Raw genomic sequence first — 26,118 nt, forward strand, 5'->3', positions numbered from 1 at the left:
CCCACCACTGAATAATAGACAACACCCCACAAGATTCAGCCCAGCCCCTTCCCTCAGGCCAGGGAGAGCCCTTGCAGCACTGGGAGCCTCACCATGCCTCTCCCCACCACGACCAAGTCAGGGGACAGTGAGATTCAGAGCCCCAGTCTGTGGGGATCAGACACAGGTTGGCAGAGGTTGGGGGCTCAGCCTCTTCCTGGCACCAAAATAAAGACCCTACAGGATGGATGGATGGATGGATGGATGGGCACCAAAAGTGTAAGCATGGTTGTCAGCCTCTGCCTCCTACTATCCCAACTGCCACTGTCAGGGGATTCTGGGACTCACATACTTGGTGAGTGGGAAACAGACACAAGTCTGCAGGCAGGCAGCACCAATCCAGGCGGTTCCAGTCAACCAGGCGAGAACGCCAAGAGAAGACAGACGAATCCCCCATGGGAATATCTCACGGACTCCTGGCTAGTAAGTGACAGGGCTGGGAGACAACCCTGGGTCGTAATTCTTCTGGGGCCTGCACTCTTCACCTTCTTCTCAGTCCAAGACAGACCATCTGATTAATTCATTTTTTCCCATCACTACTCCACAGGGTGTCCCTGATGAAAATTTAAAAGAGGATCTTGGTGGAGACCAATATATACAAGCTAACCCCAAGAAGGTGACTGTGAGAATCAAATACAGTTTGGATGTTGCCTGCAATTTGTTCCTTGACAGCTGACTCTACCAAAGTGTAGATCTTTCCAGTCTAGCCCCCAGCACATTCACGAGTGGAGTGACCGTCCCCTCACCTCTACCACATGCCTCCATCCAACACTGGAATCTGGCCTGCTGCCCTTGACTTCCCTGCTGCCTGGCATCTGTGGAGGCTGCAGGATCATCTGCACTCGGCGTGACACGCAGCACTGCTTCTCCCTGCAGAAATCCTTGATCTGCCGTAGCTCACACTCAGTTCTCGCTGAGAACCACAACAACTGACATCGGAAAAGTTCGTGCTGGACCATGATATTAGACAACTTGTGATCCTTCTCTTGGGGTTGCCAACATGCTTTTTGTTTTACCAATTGGATGGGAGTGGACTGTTTTGTCCCTTAATCAAATGGCTGTGAATGTGGAAAGAGGTAATGAGAGTTTTCAGATATTTGCAGCTGGATCTGAGTGAGTTTCTTTTCAAAGCACCGAAGTGAACAGCTATGTAGTGGCTTGAGCTTACTTTCAAGGGTCAGAATCCAAAATCACTCGTAAGTGCCGGGTGGGGGCAACCATCATCATTGAAATGCAATCCAAAACCCTGAGACTCATTTACAAGGTGAAAGGCGGTTTCTTGTTGGACATGGTAGCTCCAATTTGAGGAGGACAAATCTGGAACCAATGTTCTGCTGTCTCAGACTGACACCTGCTCCACAGGAGAGTACTGGCTTTTGGTGTGACTATGGCACCTGCACAGATGTTCATGAAACACCAGACAAGACTCAGGTAGCAGAGACCCATAGGAGCTAGAATTTACTCCTGTATCCTATGGAAGGAGAAAGTCCTCAATGTATTGGGGTTACACACAGCCTTGCAAAGTGAAGCCTCCTTCTGGGAGCCTCGGAAATGAGCCAGGGGATGGAATTCCGTGCTTTGCTGGGGGAGAGTCCATGAAGACCTGGGTGAAGATGCCAGGGCCATTGCCCTGTCCCACAGAGCTGCTATGCAAAGCCAGGACCCATGAGCACTTCTGCTGCCGGGTTCAACCTGATTTGGGCTGCTTTCTGTGAGTACTACAATTTCTCACACACTTTGGTCCACTGTAGAGGTGCTGGGTTCCCAAAGGGCGCTGAGATCAGATCACCACAGGGTGAGGCAGTTGAGAGTTCTAGCCTAGACCCGGATGACACATGCCTAAGCTCACTGGAAGCCCCGAGTTCAGGACACAGGGAATCCCTGCACTTTTCCCCCATCTCTAACCTAGCTGAATAGGCAGAAGGAACAGGCACTTAGAATACAACCAGTCACAGGTCCATGAATCCACAGTTAGTACTCCGAGAATCACGCACAAAGGGACTGGTGGTTAGGACATTGCAACCACTGGGAAAGACAATCCTGAGGGAGGGGCACAGCCTGTCCTTTCCCCAAGTGCGGTGACCCTCAGCTCAATGGGAGCGTTAAGGCACAGCTGGCATTGTTCCTGCTAACTGAAGCCCCTGCCACATATAAGCCCTGTGTTCTCATCCTCATTGCCATCTCCTTCTATGGATCAATGATGCCAACTTCTTTATTTCCCAGTGTGAGTCACAGCCGTGTGATGTCCTTGAGCCACGGCAACAAGAGAGTGGGTATGTAACAACAGAGACGAGTGAGGGGACTATGCTCAATGCTTCTGACTCCTCGATAAATGTGAGAAGCTGGTTCTGAAATGTCTTGGCAACAGTGGCCCCCTCTTCCTACCTGGGGAAAAGTGGTTTCAGTCCACGACATTCCGGTTGATTCTCTCTCCAGCATTGTTTTTCTCATTTGGAGAGGGGCAAGGCTCAGGTCACGTCCTCGGCATTCTTGGGCAAAGCACAGATGGACACAAACTGGAAGGCTGAGGATTGAGCTTGTAGGGACAAACTCTTCATTTGGACACTTTTCATGGGTACTTTTCTCTAATGTGTTACACATGTCTTGTCATAAATAGAACACAAAGTGGCGTAGTATGTGTGTGGTCAAAAACATCAGTAACTACGTTCAAGTGCACAGTATTATATCAGTCCTGTGGCTACCATGTAATATTAGCATATCCAAGCAAATGTATGCATGTAACCATAAAAGGGAGACAATGAGGCTAAAATCATGTTTAAGGAAATACCCTCTTTGTTCGGGACTCAGGCTTTTGGATAAGAAATCTCACCTGGGGATGATGCCGGCATCGTAAACACCTACTTCCTGTTAAAAGGCCTTGGGGTCTTGTCTCAGAACATGGATCCTGCTACAATATCAGGTGTGCACAGTCCTAAGGTGAGGGAGTAACCTTCAATATTAACCATTTTTCTGAGGTAAAGAAAGCCTGCACCCAGCAACTTACATGTGGATCACAGGACAAATACTGCTCGGGAAACATTAAAATATGGGGGCAAAGATACATCTCAGATCCAAATTAGCAAATGCTGCTCCCACCTTGCCTCTTCATTCAGGTCCTGCATTTTACATGCAGACGACAGCTGGTATAAAGTGACCCCAATGTTCTGAACTTTTTTCTCTTATGACCAATGTGCAGGTGAGAAAACTGAGGCCCAGGGAAGTTAAGTGATGTGCTTTACTTGAAAACCACAAGAGTCGTATTCAAAGTGAACCTCCTACAGTTCCAAAGCCTCATCTCCACACTGACCTGGGCTGTGGCTCAGATGAACCAGGGAGGGGCAGCTGTTACTCTGTTTCTGAATGACCAATGCCTCAGATAACATGGTCAAGAACTGTGGGGAAGCAGGGAGAGACTCGCTCTTAACACTGCCCCTTGGCCTCTCCCCAGTTCCATGATGGCATTCCCCCTTTGCAAAGGAGACCAGGTTCCCAGGAACACTTGGGGTCCAGGAGAGAGGATGTGAGGATGAAGTTGCTTCCCCGTGGACATGCAAGTTGCAGGTCACATCCTCTGGAAGCTACACTAAAATCCGGTCAAAGGTCCTGCATCCCATCTACCTACCAGTCCTCATCCCTTTTTTGCCCATCTGGCTGATATATTTATCATTCTGGAAAACCAAATTGTAGAGACATGAATGATACCTGTAGGTTGCAGGGATGAGGATCAGGGAGGAGTGTTGAATGGGAGAAGTACAGAGGATGTGTTCAAGTGGTGAAAAGATTTGGATTCCTAGAGTAATGGCAGCAACATGTCACTATAAATCTTCCGTAATGCATAGAATCTACAGGAAAAAGAGTGAATCTTAATGTGTTCACATTTAGAAAAATCTAGGAGTTCAAGAAAGGCCAGATGGAACACAGAATATGACACAGCATCTTAAGCGTGAGACAAAGGTGTGACACAACTTTTGTGGTGGGTCTCATGGGAAACGGTGCACGTCTGAGGAATGCTACAAGTGAGACTGTAACAACAAGATGAAAAGTTATTGTATTCATCTGTATTCATGAACTGCAAGCTAGTTGATAAATTGCTTCCTACAGGAATTGACCTTGGTAATTCTGTGATCAATATCAGTGGGCACTTTATTTTTTCTCCAAAGAAAACTTTTATTTGAGGAATACAAACTTCATGCATTTCATAAGTACAACTTTGGGAATACAGTGATTCTTCCCACCATACCCACTCTTCCCACCCTTCTACCTCCTCCCTCTCCCATTCCCAAGCCCATGCTCCACTAAGTTCCATTTTCAATTAACTTTATACACAGAACACCAACTCCCTACTAAGCAAAGAGTTCAACAACTTGCACACACAGAGAGACACACAAAACCTTTTTCCTACACAGACAAAACAAGGGCTGTTCAAATTCATTGCATCTCAAAGTTAATTTCACTTGTTTTAGAAACTTAATTAATGTTAAAGAGGCACCCAAGAATTATATGTCTTTTGTGAGCAGTTAGACATAACTATAACTTACGAGACATAAGAATATCCTCCTCATTTAATACATTAAAACAAAATAACTCCTTGAGAAGAAGTTTTCTCATTCAGTAAGGAAGCAACTAAGAAAACAAGCAACGGGGATGGACACGGAGGCATAATTAAAGCTTATGAAACATAAGCATGTCCTCCACTTAATACACTGAAATGAAATAAATCTTTGAGAGCAAGTTTTACTGCTAACTCTAATAATAAAACTCTTTGGGGACAGAGGTTCTGCATGGGAAGTTAGTGCACACTGACTCCTGTTGTTAATTTAACAATTAATACTCTTGTGTGTGACATCAGTGATCACCCAAAGCTCTTGACATGAGCTGCCTACCTAGGTTATTTAGAGGCATTTTGGGTCCACAAACTCCATCAGGATTTAGACAAGGCCATAAACAAAGTGGGAATTTTGTCCTCCTTTCAGAGAAAGGACCTGGGCCATCTTCTACTGCTATCCCAGGCCATAGCAGAGAGCTGTATTGGAAGAGGAGCAGCCAGGACTAGAACCGGCGCCCACCTGGTATGCCGGCACTTCAGGCCAGGCCTTTAACCCGCTGTGCCACAGCGCCGGCCCCTAAAATGTACTTTCAATTCCTGTGTTGGTTGGCCATTTGGATTTGCTCTTCGGAAAAAATGCCTGTTAAAGTCTTTGCCCATTTCTTAATTGAGTTGTTTGTTTTGTTCTTGTTGAGTTTCCCGATCATTTTATATATTTTGGTCATTAATCTTTTATCGGTTGCATAGTGTGCTAATAATTTCTCTCATTCTGTCAGTTTCATCTTCACTTAGCTAGGAGTTCCTTTTCAGCTTAGAAGCTTCTCAATTTGGTGTAACCCCCTCTGTTGATTTTGGCTTTGATTGCTTGTGTCTCTGGGGTCTTTTATAAGAATTTTTGCCTATGCCAATGCCTTGGATGGCTTCCCAAATGTTCTCTAATAATTTGATAGCATCAGGCTATAGATTTAGGTCTTGAATATATTTGGATTGGATTTTTGTGTAAGGTTTGTAAGGTAGGTGTCTTGCTGTGCACTGCTGCATGTGGGAATCCAGTTTTCCCAGCACCATTCGTAGAAGAGACTGTCCTTGCTCCAGGGATTGATTTTAGACACTTTGTCAAAGATAGGTTTATCGTAGATATATGGATTGATTTCTGGCGTTTCTATTCTGTTCCACTGGACTATCCATCTGTTTTGGTACCAGTACCAACCGGTTTTCTTTATAACCACCCCGTAGTCTGTCTTAAAATCTGGTGTTGTGATGCCTCTGGCTTTGATTTTGTTGTATATGATTGCTCAGGCTATTTGGGGGTCTCCTGTGTTTCCATATGAATTGCAGCATCATTTTTCTATATCTGAGGTGAATGTCCTTGGTATTTTGATTGGTATCACATTGAACCTGAAATAGTTTTTGGTAGTATGGGTATTTTGATGCTATTGATTCTTCCAATCCACGAACATGGAAGATTTTCCCATTTTTTTGTATCTTCTTCTATTTCATTCTTTAATGTTTTGTAATTCTAATTGTAGAGAGCTTTGACATTGTTGGTTAGATTTATTCCAAGGTATTTGATTTTTTGTAGCTATTGTGAATGGAATTGATCTTGGAAATTCTTTCTCAGCCATGGCATCGTCTGTTTATAAAAAAGGCTGTTGATTTTTGTGTGTTAATTTTATATCCTGCCACTTTATCAAACTCTTCTATGAGTTCCAAGAGTCTCTTGGTGGAGTCTTTTGGATGCATTAAATACAGAATCATGTCGCCTGTAAATAGGGATATGGTGACTTCCTCCATCTCAATTTATATTTCTTTGATTTCTTTTTCTTGCCTAATTGCCCTGGCTAAAACTTCCAAGACTATATTGAATAGCAATGGTGAGAGTGGGCATCCTTGTCTGGTTCCAGATTTCAGTGGAAATGTTTCCAACTTTTCCCCATTCAATCAGATGCTGGTTATGTGTCTCTTTGACTTTGTCTTGATCATGTTGAGGAATGTCCCTCCCATACCCAGTTTGCTTAGATTTTTCATCATGAAAGGGTGTTGTAGTTTATCAAATGCTTTCGCTGCATCTATTGAGATAATTACTCATAGAGTTTTTGTTCTTCAATTTGTTAATGTGATGTATCACATTAATTGATTTGCAAATGTTGAACCATCCCTGCATACCATGGATAAATCCCACTGCTCTGAGTGAATGATCCTTCTGATGTGGTTTTGGATTCGGTTGGCTAGGATTTTGTTAAGGATTTTTGCATCTGTGTTCATCAGGGAAATTGGTCTCTAGTTCTCTTTCTCTGTTGTATCAATCTCAGGTTTGAGAATTCAGGTGATGCTGGCTGCATAGAGAGAATTTGGGAGGATTCCCTCCCTTTCAATTGTCCTCAATGGCTTGAGAAGAATTTCAGTCAGTTCCTCTTTAAAAATCTGCTAGAATTCAACAGTGAAGCCATCCAGTCTTGGGCTTCTTTTCTTGGGAGGGACTTTATTACTTAATGACTTTCCATCTAGGTTATGGGTGTGTTTGAGTTTTCTATTTCTCCTTGGTTCAATTTAGTTAGGTTATTTGTGTCCAGGAAACTATCCATTTCTTCTGGGTTTCCCAGTTTGTTGACATATAGCTCTCTGTAGTAATTTTTGATGATTCTTTTTATTTCTTGGGTGTCGTTACATTTCCTTTTTCATCTCTAATTATATTGATTTGGGTCTTCTCCTTTTTTTGGTTAGTTGGATCGATAGTGTATCAATTTTGCTTATGTTTTCAAAAAAACCCATCTCTTCGTTTTGCTGATTATTGCATTTTTGTTTCAATTTTGTTGATTTCTGCTCTAATTTTAATTATTTCTTTTCTTCTTCTAGTTTTGGGTTTAGTTTGCTGTTGTTTTACTAGATCGCTGAGATGCATTGATAGCTCATTTATCTGCTGCCTTTCCCATTTCTGGATGTATGAACCAGTTGCTATAAACTTTCCTCTTAATGCTACATTTGCTGTGTCCCACAGATTTTGAAATGTTGTAATTATCATCTTCATTTGTTTCCATAAATTTTTTGATTTCTCGTTCGATTTCTTCAATGATCCACTGTTCACTCAGGAGCATGTTGTTCAGTCTCCATTTCTTTATCTATTCTAGAGATTCCTGAGTTGCTGATTTCCAGCTTCTTTCCATTGTGGTCAGAGAAAGTGCATGCTATGACTTCAATTTTTTTGAATTTGCTGAGAATAGCTATGTGGCCCAACTTGTGGTCAATCCTAGAGTAGGTTCCATGTACTGGTGAGAAGAATGTGTATTCTGCAGCTGTAGGATTGAGAGTTCAGTAGATATCTGGTAGGTCCATTTGGTCTATAGTGTTGATTAACTCCATTGTTTCCTTGTTGATTATCTGTCTGGTGGATCTGTCAGTTGCTGAAAGTGGAGTATTGAAGTCCCCCAATATTAGTGTGTTGGAGTCTCTGTCTCCTTTTGAATCCCTGAGCATTTCATTTTAAACGGTCAGGTGCCCTGTAATTAGGTGCATCTATGTTTATAGTAGGTACAACTTCCTGGTGAATTGATCCCTTAATCGTTACATAATGCCCTTCTTTATCCCTTAACAATTTTTGTGTTAATTTCTATTGTGCCTGATATTAGGATGCCTACACAAGCTCTTTTTTTGGTTTCTGTTACCATGGAATATCTTTCTCCATCCTTTCACTTTTGGTCTGCTTGCATCTTTGTTGGTGAGATGTGTTTCTTGTAGGCAGCAAATAATGTTTTTTTTTTTTTTTCATTCAGCCAGTTTGTGTCTTTTAACTGGAAAATTGAGGCCATTTACATTCAAGATGACTACTGGAAAGTAATGTCTTTGCCCTGCCATTTTTAAATAAATATTCCTATTTTCCGCCTTCTTCTTCTTTCATAATTATGACCATGGTTCTGTGTTTCTGACTGTAGAACATCCTTAACCATCTTTTGTAGGGCTGGATGGGTGGTGAAAAATTATTTCAATTTTCTGTTTATGATGCAACACCTCTATTTCACCTTCATTCATAAATGAGGGCTTTGCAAGCTACAGTATTCTGGGTTGATAGATTTTTTTCTCTTAATACCTGGAATACACCTCGTCATTTTCTCCTAGCCTGTAGGGTTTCTGATGAGAAGTCAACTGTGAGCCTAATTGGAGATCCTCTGAACGTAACCTGTTATTTCTCTCATGCACATTTTAGAATCTTTTCTTTATGTTTTACTGTAGAGAGTTTTACTACAATGTGTCATGGTGAAGATCTTTTCTGGTCATGTCTATTAGGGATTCTGTATGCTTCCTTACATGGATGTCCCTTTCTTTCTCCAAATTAGGGAAGTTTTCTGTTATTATTTCACTAAAAAAGGACCTCAATCCCTTTTCTCTTTCCACCCCTTCAGGAACTCCTAGGATCCATATGTTGGGTCGATTGACAGTAACCTGTAGATTCCCAACAGTGTTTTCTAGTTCTCTAATTTGTTCTATTGAATTCTTCATTTCCAAGATTTCATTTAGATTTCTCTTTAAGATCTCAATTTCATGGGAGAAATTTTCTTTCATTTCACCTACGATTTCATTAGTTCTTGCATTTGCTTCTGATTACTTCTAAGTAATCCAACGTCAATTTTTTTGAATCCTGTTTTTGACATTTCTTCAATCTCCTTATCTTCACAATCTATTATTGAAATGTTGAGTTCTTTTGGTGGTGTCTTGTTGTCTTCCTCATTCTTGTTTCGTGAATTGCTGCATTCCTTATTCAGCATTTGTGATGATATCAGTGGTTTCCTCTTTGTTTTTTTTTTTTTTTCTGTGTGGCAGCTTTTATATTTGGACTATGCCTCTCTGTATTAGTGGAGTGTCTACTTTTTCAGTGAACACCTAGAGGCGAGTGGTGGGTGTGACCAGGGAGCCTTGTTCACTGCTCCAGTGTAAAGGGAGTGTTCAAGGTGACACCCAGGTTGGGCATGGTAAATCTCTTTTTTTTTAATCAGAGGGGAGGTTTGTTCTGCTCTGTTGGCATAATCTCAGGTTCACCTCCTCTCTACAAAGGAGACCAGTGCCTGGACTCTAGCCCCAGTGGGTATAATATTCACCTGCACTGCCACAAGAACCACACAAAGAATCTGTGCAGTCCTCGGTGTAACTAAGATTCCACAGCAATGATCTTCCCCAGGGAATCAAGGAGTCCTGATCACATGGAGCCTCCCACAGTGATGGCCCAAAGTCCCTGCCACATCCTGAGTCCTCCCACACAGCCTCAGTGTTTCCACAGTCCTGGTACCCAAGCCTCCCACAGTCTCAAGCACCCAAGCCCCTGTCAGTTCTCCCGACCAGACTCAGGCATCTCCACTGAGCTCATTGATGGGCGCTTGGACACAAGCTGGAGCAGCTGTTACATATGTCCAAAATGGCACCTGCTCTCTATCAGCTTGTTACAGGATGCCATTGCAGGGTGATTGACGATTGAGAAACCTGTCCCCCCCTTTTATTTCTCCTCTAGTCTGGCAGGTATACTATCCCCCCAGGACCCCCAGCCGGATGTCCTCCAGGCTCTCCCAGCAGCTTAATCGCGAATGGCTTGGGCTGCTGCAGTCTGGTCTCACCTCACTCCAGAGCTGGTGCTGAGGTTCTTGGCTGCTGAGTTCCTGAGTTGTGCACGTCCATACCCTCTACGTAGGTCCACAGTGTCCCTCTGATTTGTGTGGAGTTTCCACTGGTGGTTTTTCGCTAACTCTTCCCTGAGACTGTACTCTCTTCACTTTTTTTAAACTATCTTCCCCTAGGCTAGAGCAGTAAGCTCCCTCCCTACTCTGTCATCTTGATCCAATCCAGAGGGCAATTTAGAAAGCTCATGGACAATGGAATTAAAAAATAGTGTAGAGTGCTGGGAAATTTTTGGATTCCAAACACAGCTTTTCCAAAATATGCATTTTTATGGAATTTGTGAAGTCCTCTCATACCTGTGTATTGCCAACTAAGTACATGGCTGGAAGAGTGGTGTGAGCCAGAATTCTCACTGCTGAAGGGCACAATAGTAAATAAACACCGGCAATTCACCACAGCCTTCTTGTGGTAATGAATTAGTGCTGAAGATTTCAAGAAAACTGTGGTAATCCTGGAACACTAAAAGAAAACTGGGGATGAATATCGCCCTGACAGTTTTGATAAAGGGTTCATGTTACTGCAGAATTTTAATGATAAGGAAAACTGAGTATGAGACATAAAGAAATTCTCTGAAATTATATTGCTCTTTTTCTGTAAATTTCACGTTATAAAAAATGTCGGGTATTGTGGTGCAGTAGGTTAAGCTGCCCATGGGATGCCTTCATCCCATAGCACAGCCCCTTGTTCAAGCCCTAGCTGATCCATATCCCATCCAGCTTCCTGCTAATGCAGTCCTGCAGCAGCAGATGATGGCTTAAGTGGTTGATTCCCTACTACCCACAAGGGACACCCAGATGGATTTCCAGTCTTCTCAGCTCTGGCTCTAGTGGGTATATCGGGAGTAAACCAGCATAGAGGGAAACTCTCTGTCTCTCTCTGTCTCTCTACACTCTCTCTCTCTCTCTCTCTCTCTCTCTCTCTCTCCACACACACACACACACACAAACACACACACAAACACACACCCCTCTACCTCTACCTCTACCTCTACCTCTACCTCTACCTCTACCTCTACCTCTACCTTCTCACTTCCTATCTCCCTCATGGCCCTCTGTCCCTCTCTTTATCCCTTACAAATACCAAGGAAACAAAGCTTTAAAAAAGATAAACATGCTGTTATCATTATATCCAGCAGACATACTCCCAGATTTTATTTAAGATAATTGAAAATATGGGCTCAAACATGCAAAAGAATGTACAAGATTGTGTATAGTAGATGATTCAAAATTGCCAAACTCTACCTCATTCAGGAGGTGCACAGGTAAGTAAATCATAGAACATCTGAAAAAATGCATATTTAAAGTGCATGCCACCTTCCAAAGCTCTGCATCACACAGGTATGGAGTCCACTTCTTCCAAATGGTCCAAGAAACCTCATCAGCATCTGATATCAGTCTTTCAAAGCACACAAAATGACAGGCAACTCTTCCACTCATTCTCCCATGGAAGCTCTCCTGGATTCTGAGACCAAATGAGATCCACTCCCTGTGAAAAGAACATTTGGGCCAACTTCATCTGTATAGCAGCAAATACCCTCAGTAAATTAATAGCATATTTAACATACCAGCCTGCATCCAAGAAATCAAAGTATTCTTTAACCTCAGAAAAAATTTCTTATTAAATCTCTCCATTTAAGCAAAAACGTGTGGCATGTCTATGCATTCAGAAAAAGCCTCCGAAAGAAATTCAACCTAAATATTTTAGCAAACTAAAATGAAATGGGACCATGCAGGGACAGGCATTTATCACAGCAGTTAGGATGCCTACCCGGTGCCACTTGTCTTATTTCATATTGCTTGGATTTAAAACACAGTTATGGCTCCTAACTCCAACTTCCTGCTAATGCAGACACTGGCAGGCAAAAGCGATGGCTCAAATCACTGAATTCCTGCCACTCATCTGGGAGACTTAAGTTTCCAGACCCTGGGCCCTGACTCTTGCAGGAATTTGGGAAACCAACCAGAAGGTGGGAGCTCTCTGTCTCCTTATCTGTCTCTCAAATATATATGAAGAAAAATTGAATTTTCTTTCCTTAAAATTGAAGCAAACATGGTTGAATATTAGATATCGCATGCATTCTCATTCAAGTCAGGGACAAGTTATTGTTGTACGCACTCACCACAAAGATCCACGCCTGAAATATACCCAGAGTCAGAACTGTGGCAAGTATAAAGAAGAGATGTGAATATTGATAAGACAATAGTGGGGTATGCATTTAGTGCAGTAGTTTAGCTGCTGCATGATGGCAACATCCCATATCTGAGTGCCCGGTTCGAATACTTACCACTTTGCTTCCAATCCAGGTTTCTGCTAATACATACCCTGGTACTCAGTAAATGAAGGCTCAAGTTCCAGCGTCTCTTTCACCCACGTGGGAGGCCCAAATTGAATTTCAAGTCCGTAGCTTTGGCCTGGAGCTATTCCATCTGTTGAAAATATTTGGAGAGTGAATCAGCTGATGGAAGATAAATATTGCTCTCTTTGCTTATATTTCTGCATTTCAAATAAAATGAAAACAACTGAAAAATGAAAAAAAATTCAATAGTATTATTGGCAAGAAAGCAATACATAGAATATACAAATGACAAGAAGACAACATAATTAAGCTCAAAATAGCAAAATCAAGAGCCTTGCCCAGGAGAAGCACCTGGCTCCTGGCTTCGGATCAGCGCGATGCACCAGCCGCAGCGGCCATTGGAGGGTGAACCAACGGCAAAAGGAAGACCTTTCTCTCTGTCTCTCTCTCTCTCTCACCGTCTACTCTGCCTGTCAAAAAAAAAAAAAAAAAAAAAAAAAAAGAGCCTTGCTACCCAAAAGCAACTTAGAGCTGAAAATAGAAAAGCTACCACTCTGAACTGCAATAAAATCCAAATTTAAATTAACAAGCAGCCTAACAAAAAATATCCAAGTTCACTACGGAGGCACGTGTATGAGTTTCCTGATAGATTCATGGAAAAAGCAAAAAGAAATGGAGGATAACACCATATTCTTAGTTGAGGAAGAGAACATTACAAAGATGCCAGTTGTCTCAAAATTCCTCATAGATTTAACACCTCACCTGTAGTGGCCAAAGTGAGAGTGAAGTTAAGGCTGTTTCCTCTCCTGTCAAGTCAATACTGGACAACTGCAGAGGAAAAGAAAGGGAAAGAGAAATGGGAAAGAAAGAATATCAGCAGGAAAATCTAAACAAGAAACATGAGAAACCATTGTGGGAGAATGAAGCATGTAGGATTGGAACTGCTCCTGGAATTTGGGGAGTGGGGTTAAGAAGGGAAGGTTGGGAGGGTCTGTGGCCTGCACAGATGACAGATGGCAGGATGGCTAGGAGGGTAGTTTTAAATTTGGCCCCACGGGGCCGGCACCGTGGCTCACTTGGCTAATCCTCCGCCTGCGGCGCCGGCATCCCATACGGGCACCGGGTTCTAGTCCCAGTTGCTCCTCTTCCAGTCCAGCTCTCTGCTGTGGCCCGGGAGGGCAGTGGAGGATGGCCCAAGTGCTCAGGCCCCTGCACCATGTTTAGGTGAAGGATTCTTAAAAATGGCACAGATAATATGGTTCATAAAAGAAATTTATAAATTCAGACTCCCTCAAAATTAAGATGAAATAAACAAAAAGGCTAGACAAGCTGGGAGAAAATATTTGCAAATTATGTATCAATGCATTGACTTGTATTCCAAACATATAAAGAACACTTAAAAACCTCAAAATAGGCCGGTGCTGTGGTTCACTTGGTTAGTCCTCCGCCTGTGGCACCGGCATCCCATATGGGCACCGGGTTCTAGTCCCGGTTGCTCCTCTTCCAGTCCAGCTCTCTGCTGTGGCCTGGGAGGGCAGTGGAGGATGGCCCAAGTGCTCAGGCCCCTGCACCTGCATGGGAGACCAGGAAGAAGCACCTGGCTCCTGGCTTCGGATCGGCTCAGCACCGGCTGTGGCAGCCATTTGGGGGGTGAACCAACGGAAGGAAGACCTTTCTCTCTGTCTCTCTCTCTCTCTGTCTCTCTCACTGTCTATAACTCTACCTGCCAAATAAATAAAAAAATTTGGCCCCACTTCATTGCACAACCTTAGCACCTCATACCACAGGTTCCTGTAGCCCTGGGTTAGTGACAGGGTAGCAGGGCAATTGACTTGGCTGGCAGGATGTGGCTCGAGTCTGTGCCAATTGCTAACCATGATCATTAGTGAGCGCTGGCCTTTCCAAAACATTGTTTTTAATTCTGAACAAAAATCATTTACATTTATGGGCTATACAGTTCTACAATTTCAGCACATGCATACAATGTATGCTAGTTAAAATCTGAAATCAATATTGTCTTTTTAATTTTTTTTCATTTATTTTCATCTATTAAAAATGCAAGACTGAGACACAGAAACAGAGTCTCCCATGTTCTGGTTCACTCCCCAAATATTCACAGCAGCCCAGGCCATGCCAGACTGAAATCTGGAAGCTTTGATCTTGACCTGAATCACTCAACTTGGTGGCAGGGGCCCAAGCACTTGAGCTATCATCTGCTGCTGCCTCCAAAGAGGCATTATCACGAAGATGGAATGGGAGCGGGGTAGCCAGGGCACCCAAAAGGACTCTGATTGGGATGCGGGCATCACAAGTGGTGGTTCCACACACTGCATCAAAAGCCCACCTCAACAGTTCCTCTTCTTTAATGTTACTCGATGATCAGCAGCTTGGAGCGTCATCCTTCTACTGGTTCATACACTATGCACTAGATGATTGTGAACTATAGTCTCCCCCACTATGCTCTGTAACACTAGGAACTTACTTCACCTGTTGAACTCTGATCTGGTATGCAGTGTCTGGAGTTGGTCTTAATCACCATCTGAGACTGCCTCTGTTGAGGAGCACTGGACTGTTAGAAAAAATTATTTTAATAGACTAAAATGAATACACCAGAAACAGGATAATGAGTAGAAGTGTGAATCATGAATAGTACCAGTGGATTTCTTTAATAAATGTGCAAATACTCAGACTAGATGCGTGTATAAAATACATATGCATATAAACGCATACACATTGCAAAGGCATCATATATACATATATTCATGCAACTATGCATTGAGGAATATAAACAAATATAAGTACAATCCCCATATACACTTAACGCATGTAACTTAAGCATATCCTTGGTCGAGAGGTAAAAAGTATTTCTTACTATGAATGAGCAGTAAGATATAAAAATCCCGGCACTGCACCATGAAAAGTTAGATGACATCAAAACAGCACCACTTAACCAAATCAGTTGCTATGGCTCAGTCTCTTCAGCATAAAAGAAATCTGAGAATGCAAGGTTTCCAAAGATTCCCTCTCGCTGCTGAAAGCACCCATGGGAGATGATCGTCCCCAGCAGTGACCATGGTCATTGGTGCTGCAGCAACTCACCAGGCAAACCTGTCTGGGACCACAGCCATTGCCTGCACACATTGATACTGGACAGGAAGCCACAGGTGGTAAAAAGCGGGCATCCTGGGCTAGCCATTTAGTTAAGGTGGCAGATGTAAGACGTGGGTCTGAGTGGATAGAGATCGAGGCGGGCAATACCCCAGAACAGATAAAAACCGACGAGATTCAGGCCACCACCTGTTCTGAGACCGCGGAAAGCCCGTCCAGCCGTGGGAGCCTCCAGAACTCCTCTCCGTGGACGACCTCATCAGGGGATTCAGGCAGTCTGAGTCCTGGTCTCAGGGGACCATATATTGGCAGAAGGTGCAGATTCAGGCTCTGCCAGGCACCAGGGTAAGGACCCTGTGGCAAAGATAAGTGGCCTTTCAAATGCAGGCAAGGTTGTCAGCTGGCCCAGCTATCCCAACTTCCATGTCCGCGGATTCTGGGACTCGGGCCCTTAGTTGGTGGGGCGCAGACACAAGTCTGCAGGCGGCAAGGACTCAGGTTTTGCCAGGCCAGAAGTGGAGGACCCCGAGAGAAGACAGGGTGTGCAGAAGGAATTCTGTTCTTCCCCTTCGTCTGCCCTGGGAAATCCGGGCACAGTGGCCGGATGTGACGCACACTCATTTCCGCTTTCAGAACAAGCGTTTACCTCAGAGTGGTGGACCGCCTCCCTGTCGGGCAAAAGAACGCCCAGGCTGTTAGCAGTTAAGGTGAGACGCTGAGCGGAGGACTGAGGAAACCCCCACCCCACATGGAGGGCCCCAGAGAATCCGGGTCTGGCCCAGCTGTCCTCGCTGAAACACCCCGGACCCACTTCTCCCTTGGTGTCCCCGCCCCCTGTCGCATCCGGGACTCTGGGAGTCAGAGCCTCGGCCGGGCACGGTAGACTGAGGTCGGCAGAGTCAATCCCTGCCTGATTCCGAGGTGAGGAGGCAGGGAGCGGTGGATTTGGGGGACCCGCTTACCCCAATAGAGGGACCCACTGAGTCAATCTGTAGCTGTCCACGCGGGGAAGCCCCACACGGGGAGGCCTAATTGCCCCCCCCCCCCCGCGCGCGCGCGCCCACTTAGCCTCTGGGGCGGAGAGATGTGAGGGCTGTGGTGTGAGAAGCGGCTCTGGGGATGGCCTTGGAGGGCATTGGGTTAAGCCGCTTCCTGCAAAGGCAGCATTGGAGTCCTGGCGGCTCTGCTTCCAGTCCAACTCCTGTGAATGGGCCTGGGAAGGCTGAGGAAGATGGCCCGTGTACCCGGATCCCTGCCACCCCCGTAGGAGACCCAGGCTCCTGGCTTGACCTGACCCGGGCTGGCCATGGCAGCTATTTGTGGGGTACACCAGTGGAAGGAACAGCTCTTTCTTGCTCTGTTGGTCTCTCTCCTTTTCTGGAGCTCTGCCTATCCAATAAATCAGAAAGTCTCATAGATCTTTAAAAAAACAAACAAACAAGGCCCCTGTTCTGTCAGGCTTCAAGGAGAGGCGACAGGAAGATGTAGGGAACATGGAGCGCTTAGTCTGCAGAAGAAGGGGGCTCTGCAGAAGCATATCCCTGAATTAAATCTGCGGCTGGCCCCTTGTAGGGTGGTAGATGAGTCTGTGTTTCGAACCAGGACCTCTGGACTTTCGGGAGCTTGGAGGCCTGGCAGATGGAGAACATCAGAGCCTCAGGTGAACAGAGGCTTTGGCGCAGTCCCTGGCAGGTGTAACGGTGGGACCATAAGGAAGATGCAGGGGACCTAGACCTGCAAGACGGAGGGACTATAGACCCACCACTTCTGTAAGGCAAGCTGGTCCCCTAGATGGTGCCCCTCCTGATTTTAATGTGCAGGTCAGAAGGTAGCAGCTTGCTAGTAGAAGCAAGGCCTTAGGTGAGCAGACTACAGGACTCAGGGCCTGCAGGGAGTCAAGGTGAGCACTGAGAGAGCCAGCAAGCCGGGATCAAAAATATCCAACCCAGCACCGCTGTGAGGTTTTTGAAGTGCCATGAATTCCTTCTGGAGAATGGGAGTGGTCCACAAGGTTTGATCCCTGGACACCACCAGGAGTCAAGAGGAGGAAGCAGTAGGAAGTCAGAGGGATGGTAGACCACAGACAGAAAGGGAACTTTGGCCCCCGGTTTTGGCCGTGGTAAGCCCCGGCCTTGGTGGCCATATCCTACGCACCTCTCCTCCAGCTTCCCGGGCATCAGGTGGGAATAGGTCTGAGGGGAGGCATTAGTCAGCACAGAGAGCCACAGCTCGCCAGCCGAGGGAGGAGTGCACTACTCTCAGGAATCTAATTGAAGAATGTAGGGAAAGCATGAAAGTACATGCAAACTCCTTAGAAGCAGAGAACTCACAGAGCCTGTCTTCCTTAATGCTCCATCTGGGAAGTCACTAGGCGGGGTGAGTGTACTTGGGATGCTGTCCCTTCTGCCATGTGCTGGGGGATAGGAGGTTTCAGTGTGGGGGGGTCTAGGTCTGCGTCAGCAGAGGGAGCCACATACGGTGGTAAGCAGAGGGTGAAGTCCCAGTGACGACCAGGCCTCGGGGTATAGCCCATTTACGGGACCTGAAGGTACCGCAGCCCAGAGAGAAGGGCCCCCACAGAGTCTGGATATCTTGGTTCCTGGCTCTGAAGGGAGCAGGTCGGAAGGATAGCTCCCGGTGTGTTCACTCATACAGGTAGAGGCACTTGGGGCCAGGTCAGGGCGTTGATCTGTAGGGAGACTGTGGTATATATTCATGATGAAATACTACTAGCCAGAAAAAAGAATGAAATCCTATCTTTTGAAACACATCGGCTGCAATTGAAACCGTTGTTCTCTTTTTGTAAGATTTATTTATTTATTTGAAGGTAGAGTTACAGAAAGGCAGAGAGAGAGAGAGAGAGGGAGGGAGGGAGGGAGGGAGGGAGGGAGGGAGGGAGAGAGAAAGGTCTTTCCTCTGTCGGTTCATTCCCCAGATGGCCACAATGGTCGGAGCTGTGCCTATCCAAAGCCAGGAGCTTCTTTCGGGTCTCCTATGCAGGTACAGGGGCCCAAAGACTTGGGCCATCTTCTACTGCTTTCCCAGGCCATAGCAGAGCTGGATCGGAAGTGGAGCAGCTGGGACTTGAACCGGCGCCCATATGGGCAGCTGGCACTGCAGGCAGCGCCTTTACCCGCTACGCCACAGTGCCAGCCCCGAAACCATTATTCTCAGTGAGATAAGCTTGTCCCAAAGACACAAATAACAAATATTGTCCCTGTTTTCTGGCAACTAAAGTCGGAGTACAAAACATGAAACGTTTGTTGGATGAACTGACATGTCCAGGTTTGAATATTGTTTATAGTCCTTGTCTATACTCCTGAGGGACAGTGGTTTTTCTGCTTTCTGCTTGTTAAATTCTGTATTTAGTGGAGGCTTACGCTTGTGATTATAAAGCAAAGTGCAAGTATACCATTGCAAAAATTAAAAGAAGAATAAGAAAGGAAGGAGGAGGGAGGGTGGGGGCAAGGGAGGGTGTGAGGGACAGAGGGTAAGGAGAAAATGTCATTATGTTCTTAATACCGTATTTATGAAATACTTGGAACGGGCTCTCTTAATATAAATTAAAAATTGGAAATAAATAAATAGTGAGGGTGTAAATGAGCACAAAGGGGACCATCCACACAACACATGGGAACCTGATGACTCTGGCCCATCCTCCAGTGAGGTCCAGGGGCCTAGGGAGGAAGCTTTAGGGTCCCCTCCATTCCACTAACAGAGCACCAGGAGCTGGCAGTGAGCAGCTTGACTTTAAGCAGGGCCGTCAGGTCACAGAACACACAAGGCCCAGGCAGTGCCAAGAATCAAGGTAAGGCACAGTCTCTGAATGTGAACTAAGGGCCCCATCCATCCCAAGGTGGGAGGGACCCCACGGGTGGCTGCTGGCGCTGCCAACACTGCTGTCATCGCTGGAGCCTTGCACAGTGCTGGCCAGATGGCTGCACCCTGGGAAGCCTTAGCTGGCAATTCCCCTGGCTCCTTCCTTGCACTTCTCAGGGGACAGTCGCAACAGCAGGAGAGGTGCCCTGTGAGGCCCTCTTTCAGCTCCCCGAGAGAAGGCCTGTACGTGGGCCTGTGACACAGTCCCCAGTGCTGGGATTCTCAGCTGGAGTCACTCACGCGCTCTCTCTCCCCCAGGCCTGAGGGTTCCCGGTCACCAGCTACTGGCTACCCTCCTGCCAGCTGTCCCGTGGAAAGTCATGATGCCTCACGGTCAGGAGAGCCAGCGCTGCAAAAGTGAGGGAGGCCTTCAGGCTCCAGGAGAAGCTGCTTGGTTGTCCAAGGTTGGGGAAGAGGAGGCCACTGCTGCTGGCTCCTGCCCCTCCTCTGATCTGATACCAGGTACCCCCCAGGGGGAGCCTGGGGCTGCGGTCCCGCGTCCTCCCAAGAGTCCTCAGCCAGCCTCCTCAACCACCAGCAGTTCATCTTCGGGATGCAGCCAATCCGATGACAGCCCCAGCAGCCAGGAGGAAGAGGGCCCAGCCCCCTGGCAGTGCCTGGAAGATGCAGAGTTCTTGCTCCAAGATGCGCTGGATGAGAAGATGGCCAAGTTGGTGAAGCTCCTGCTTCTCAAGTATCTCAGGAAAGAGCTGATCTCCGTGGAGGAAATGCTGAGTTGTGTCACCATATATTACGAAGACTACTTCCCTGGGATCTTCTGCAAAGCCTTTGAGTGCATCCATCTGATCTTTGGCATTGAGATGAAGCAAGCAGACCTCACTGGCCATTTGTATGGGCTCGTCCCTGCACTAGGCCTCACCTGCCATGATGTGCTGGGGGGCGACCAGACCATGCCCAAGACTGGGCTCTTGATATCCATCCTGGGCTTGGTGTTCATCGGGGGCAGGTGTGTCCCCGAGCTACAGATATGGGAAGCTCTGAGTGTGATGGGGCTGTATGCTGGGAGTGAGCACTGCATCTTTGGGGAGCCCAGGAAGCTCATCACCGAAGAATGGGTGCAGGCAGGGTACCTGGAGTACCGGCAGGTGCCCCAGAGCGATCCCGCTCGCTTCGAGTTTCTGTGGGGTCCAAGGGCCCACGCTGAAACCAGCGAGATGAGAGTCCTGCAGTATTTGGCCAGGTTCAATAGGAATGACCCCAGATTCCACCCATCCATGAATCAAGGGGCTGTGGGAGATGAGAAAGAGAGTGTCCAGGCCGCAGATGCAGGCGGGGCCGTAGAGAGTGAGAGTCGCAGGGTAGAGCCAGAGCCAGGGCCAGGGCCAGGGCCAGTGTCTCGCGCTGCCCCCTGTGAAAGTGGGCCTGTTCGTTACTCTCACTGCGAAGACAGCAATGAGAGTTCTGACTAGCAGAATGCCAGAGTGCCCTTTTCAAGCATGGGCTATCATGGCTTTGTCCTACTTCTGTGCGGGTTACTTGGAAAGTACTCTCACCCCCACCCCCCCCACCGTTTCATATATCAAGATGTTATTTCTAGAGGCCGACGCTGTGGCGTAGCGGGTAAAGCTGCCACCTGCAGTGTCGGCATCCCATATGGGTGCCGGTTTGAGTCCCAGCTGCTCTACTTGCAACCCCAGTCTCTGCTATGGCCTGGGAAAGCAGTAGAAGATGGCCCGAGTCCTTGGGCCTTTGCACCCACCTGGGAGACCTAGAAGAATCTCCAGGCTCCTGGCTTCGGATCTGCCCAACTCCAGCTGTTGCAGCCATTTGGAGAGTGAACCTGTGTATGGAAGTTTCTCTCTCTCTCTCCTCTCTCTCTCTCTCTCTCTCTCTTCCTACCTCCTTCCCTCCCTCTCAACTCTCTTTTCCACTGCCTCTCTGTAACTTTGCCTTTCAAATAAAGAAATAAATTAGTCTTTGAAATATGTTATTTCTATTAATATGTTATTTCTATTATTTCTATTAACCAGACATTAAGAGCTTCTGCATTGATGTAAATGCAGGTCCATATTCACACACTGATTGCTCAACACAGAGATTAGGAATAAGAGTTTTCCTTGTTGCACATCTCTCTTTGTGCTTGGTAGCTAAGCTATCCTAGCAGTGGGACAGGTATTTCCTTGATATGTGAATGAATTTAGCAGTACAATACGTGAATACCAGAGAAATGTTGTATTCATTCTTTCCTCCAAGTATCACATTCTGGTTGTCCTGTAAAGTTACCCCCCTCCCCTCCCCACCACACACACATACAGAGAGAAAGGGAGAGGGAGAGAGAGGGAGAGGGAGAGAGGGGGGCTTCTTCTAGGCTTACTTAAAAATGTAAAATAATTAAGGCAATAAGTTCCTGTAATCACTGGCTCATTTGTTCCTTCCACATCCACTGAGCATCTGCTCAGTGGAGGCCCTGTGCTAGGAGTGGAGATGCTGGGGCAGGCCACAGCCCCCTTACCAGAGAAGCGTAGAATCCAGGAGCTGCCATCATAGGCAGAAGGTGGAGAAATGTCCTGTGAGACAGAACCAGCCAAAGGTGGAGAAATGTCCTGTGAGACAGAACCAGCCAAGAGTGGTGAGCAGCTGAGTTTCTGGGAAGGACAGACGATTGTAAATTCCACGAGTTGTGGTCTTAGGGAAACTGCATTTCCTTGTGTGGGAGTTCCCTGTGAGGAGACTGGGTCACAGCAGGGACCAGTTCCTCAAGGAGTAGGTCGTAGGTAGGTCTCACAGAAAAGCCAGGAATTGAGAACTGGGTGTCACATAAAGCAGAGAGGATTCTGTGCCTGAGACAACAGGGGAAGGTGGCCTAGGCTGTTGTCCCAGTGAGGTTAACAGTGCCAAGACGCAAGTGATTGAGGGCCCTCAAGTACAAGGCTTCCTGGGGACAGAAGAGTGACTCTCCCAGGAAACAAGTACCAAACGCCCTTGCAGGTACCTCTGGGGTTGTCATTAGGTTACTCTGTGTGTGTGTGTGTGTGTGTGTGTGATTGGAACAGTTCTAAACAAAGGTTAAGTTTTGGATGAATAGGAATTGAATGCAAATAGTGCTTTGGCTGGAAAGTGAGCTAGGAAGGAAGAAATGACGATTTCCCTGGCTTCCATTCTGGCAGCTTCGAACTTCACGCTCATGAAGATGGTGCAAGATGTCCTCTACATGGGAATGTTGACCCAATTTTATTCACGGTGCTTCCTTATTTGGTTAATTATTGCCTGTACTGTGGTGCTATGATACCAAAGAGCACAATACAGCAGCAACAGCATCCCAGAGTGATAAGGTCTGGGGTCCAGTGCTGTTAAAATGACAGCCACTCGCATGCCATACATGAGACAACATCAGGAACTGCCCCAGATGCCTTAGGTATTGAGCCCGCACGGTGGAGCAGATAAGCAATGCTGCACACATGAGCAACCCAGGAGTTGGGAACTTTTCAGGAGCTGGTGACAGGGTTGGGAGGAGAACAGGGTCAGCATTCATATGGGGGGGCTGCGCTGTTTCCCCTCCTCCCAGCCTGGGGCCAACCTCTGATTCCAATTCCTCTCCCCACTAAGCATTGCATAGTTTCTCTGCAAACAGAAACTAAGAAGCTGATGCACATCAGTGTACTAAAACCTGGCAAAACGAATGCAACAGAGTCCGCAAACTCAGAATTGCCTGCGGTTGGATCCTTGACCTCTGTGATGGGGCTGGGGCCCCAAAGGAGACTGGGACCAGGACACAACAGGGTGATTACTTGTGATTTCCGGTAGGGAGCTGAGTGAGACACATGCCTAGCCCCAGAGGAACCCTTTGGTCCATGCCCCAGAGCAGCCCTGCAGTCTCCTCCAAAGGTCCCTAACCAAGCTGAAAAGACAGAACTGAGGTTTTGAATCTAGCCCTGAATCCCCAGAGAGCACCCCAAGGATAATGCACAAAAGAGGCTGGTGGTTAGGGCCTCGAGACCACTGGGGAACACAGCTTGGGGAGGGGCACAGACTTTCCTTCACCATCACTGCAGGTGCATGTGTCTTAGATCTCGTTCCCAGGTCCAGAACCCACAGGCCCAGATCCTGATCCCTGCCCCTGGTGCATTAGCCCTGAGTGTGACCTTGCTGCACTAGAACAACTTATACCAGGTCTGCACAGTCCTAAGGACTGTTGGCCATGTATTTAGCAAAACAAAACAAAAACAAGAGTCCTCTACTGGAATTTTCTTCCAGGTAGTATTTCTTTTCCTTTTCGTTTTTGTGCTCTGAGCTTGTGTGGGAAGCTGCCTAAAATGAAATGCATGTGTATGTGGACTGAACCAGCAGGGACAGATTTTTACTCCGTGCCTGTCTCTTCATCAGTTTCTCTGTCACTGAAATGAAGGAAACATAGAAAAGCATTAAACACCATTTTCTTCCAAGCATATAAAAAGTATACTCTAGAAATACAATGTATCATAAGTGAGATTAGGTTTGATCATCTATGTGCAGAAGAAATGTATACACTATATTATTGTACTGTAAAAGCACCAGAATTTAGAAGCTATGGTTGGTCGGCTGTCTCAGGAAGCAACTGATTGAGGCTGGTGTTACAGTGTGTGAAAGAATTCAGCAGTGCATGGCTGGTGCTGTTGCGTATTGGGTAAAGCCACCACCTGCAGTGACCGCATCCCTTATGGGTGCCAGTTCAAGTCCCAGCTGCTCGACTTCTTATCCAGCTCTCTGCTATGGCCTGGGAAAGCAGTAGAAGGTGGCTCAAGTGTTTGGGCCCCTGCACTTGCGTGGGAGATCCAGAGGAAGCTCCTGGCTTGGGATCGGCACAGCTCTGGCCGTTGCGGCCATTGGGGAATGAACCATTGGATGGAAGATCTCTCTCTCTCTCTCTCTCTCTCTCTGTCCTCTCTCTCTCTGTTTCTCTCCCTCCCTCCCCCCTCCCTCCCTCCCTCTGTAACTGTGCCTTTCAGATAAACAATAAATATGTTAAAAATAGAATTCAGCATACAGCCAGAGTGAACAGAAGTAGATTTGCTGCAAGGGAGCAGCATGGCAGGCAGGACACCTAGAAGTTGACTATAGCTACCATGTGCTGCAAAGGAGCAGCATAAAAGAGACACAGAGGCTGTCTGTTGCAACATTGACTCCAGTCTGAGGTGTATACTTGTAGCTGCAGTCCTTTCATAGTGAGGGTGTTTTTACTACCCATGATTCAACATATTTTCCCAGGTAGGTGCTATTGATCTTCTGAGCAGGGCTGTGCAGCCTGCACCATCCATGGCTTTGGGATCGTCCCAGGACCCAAACTGCAACCCTCCACATCCCTCACCCACTGACAGAATGATAATGCCAAATTTTTTTGGCATTTGGGGCAAAGGTTTTCTCTCCTTTGAAAAGTTCATTATGGACAGATAGATCACACGGGTTTGGTCTGCTGGGGTTTTATTTTTGTTTTGTTTTGTTATAAAGATCTTATTTCTTTATTTGAGAGGTAGATTTACAGAGAGTGAAAGGGAGAGGAGACAGAGAGAAAGGTCTTCCACCTGCTGGTTCACTCCCCAAATGGCAGCAACGGCCAGAGCCAGGAGCCAGGAGCTTCCCAGGAGCTTCTTCTGGGTCTTCCAGGCAGGTGCAGGGGCCCAAGGACTTGGGCCATTCTCTGCTTTCCCGGGCCATAGCAGAGAGCTGGATTGGAAGAGGAGCAGCTGGGACTAGAACGGGCACCCGTATGGGATGCCAGTGCCACAGGCAGAGAATTAACCTATTGCTCCACAGCGCCAGCCCCTCTGCCAGGGTTTTAGCATATCCTGTTGTAGAGATTTAGTGGATGGTGCAGTCTCAGGGAAGGGGGAGTGATTCTTGACAGAAATGTCTGGCTGCATTATCCAGAAAAATGTAGGTAGCCTCATCTGGAGGAATTTCATGTGGATGTCACATTCCCATTTGGAAATGGATTTGCTGCAACCTGGAGGAGATAAACTGAATCATCTAGTCCAGAACCATAGGCCCAAGAGTTAGGGCGAGCAGGAGACATGTTGGAGGAATCACTAGGGGCAGGAGAGAGGATAGAAGCCAAGCTCTATAGCCAGGGAGTTCAGCCCACATCTAGGGTCTCTAATTTCCTTCTAGTCTTGACCAACCCAATTCCACAAAAACTTCTACAGTGCACTTATAATCCCTGTGTTATGTGACCTATCTTTTCCTTTCTAGTCTAGCAGTCCATGCAAGGTAATTGGTCTTGTGCTAATTTTTACTTTCCCTTTTGCAGCTAGAAAGAGATAGCTGTCTTTGAGAGACTGTTTCCTGACTTGCCAGATTGGTTTAGGGTGAGTAAAATCAAAAGCAGAACATAGAACTTTAGAGTTTTCCTTTGACAACAGCACTACACAGAGTAATAAACACACTTGTCTGACATCTCAGTCTCTTCAGGAACACTACGCATCATTGTGAAAAAGGTATCAGATAGGAGCCGGTACTGTGGTACAGTGATTTAAGCAACTTCCTGGGATGCTGGCACCCCAGATGAATGCTGGCTCTAGTACTGGCAGCTCCAGTTCCAATCCAGCTCCCTGCTCATGCATCTTGGAAAGCAACGGAGGATGGCCCAAGTGCC

General features: G+C 46.5%; 1 protein-coding gene and 1 long non-coding RNA gene across 3 annotated transcripts; one reads left to right on the forward strand and one right to left on the reverse strand.

Annotated features, from left to right (window-relative positions):
• Positions 1-11,383: 11,383 nt before the first annotated feature.
• LOC149119753 (uncharacterized) lies at positions 11,384-15,980 on the reverse strand. The gene is made up of 5 exons (XR_016227597.1): positions 15,840-15,980; positions 15,025-15,111; positions 13,305-13,370; positions 12,568-12,672; positions 11,384-11,731 (listed from the first exon to the last, which is right to left on the reverse strand). It is a non-coding gene; the product is annotated as an uncharacterized LOC149119753 (long non-coding RNA).
• Positions 15,981-16,252: 272 nt separating this feature from the next.
• On the forward strand, positions 16,253-21,396 carry LOC138847490 (melanoma-associated antigen 8-like). Of its 2 annotated transcripts, none has more exons than XM_070066386.2 (2): positions 16,253-16,357; positions 19,788-21,396. In XM_070066386.2, the coding sequence occupies exon 2, from the start codon at positions 19,850-19,852 to the stop codon at positions 20,957-20,959; it is 1,110 nt and encodes a 369-aa protein (XP_069922487.1). In that variant the 5' UTR covers positions 16,253-16,357; positions 19,788-19,849; the 3' UTR covers positions 20,960-21,396. The 2 variants fall into 2 exon arrangements, with proteins under 2 accessions (XP_069922487.1, XP_069922488.1); XM_070066387.2 differs by lacking the exon at positions 16,253-16,357 and adding an exon at positions 16,438-16,571.
• Positions 21,397-26,118: the final 4,722 nt, after the last annotated feature.

The sequence above is a fragment of the Oryctolagus cuniculus genome, chromosome X (assembly GCF_051225735.1).
Source record: "Oryctolagus cuniculus isolate XC-2025 breed Fujian yellow rabbit chromosome X, ASM5122573v1, whole genome shotgun sequence".
NCBI lineage: Eukaryota > Metazoa > Chordata > Mammalia > Lagomorpha > Leporidae > Oryctolagus > Oryctolagus cuniculus.

Bases quoted from the DNA above. Each gene is read 5' to 3' on its own strand.
- LOC138847490 (XM_070066386.2), top strand. From the start codon at position 19,850: ATGATGCCTCACGGTCAGGAGAGCCAGCGCTGCAAAAGTGAGGGAGGC.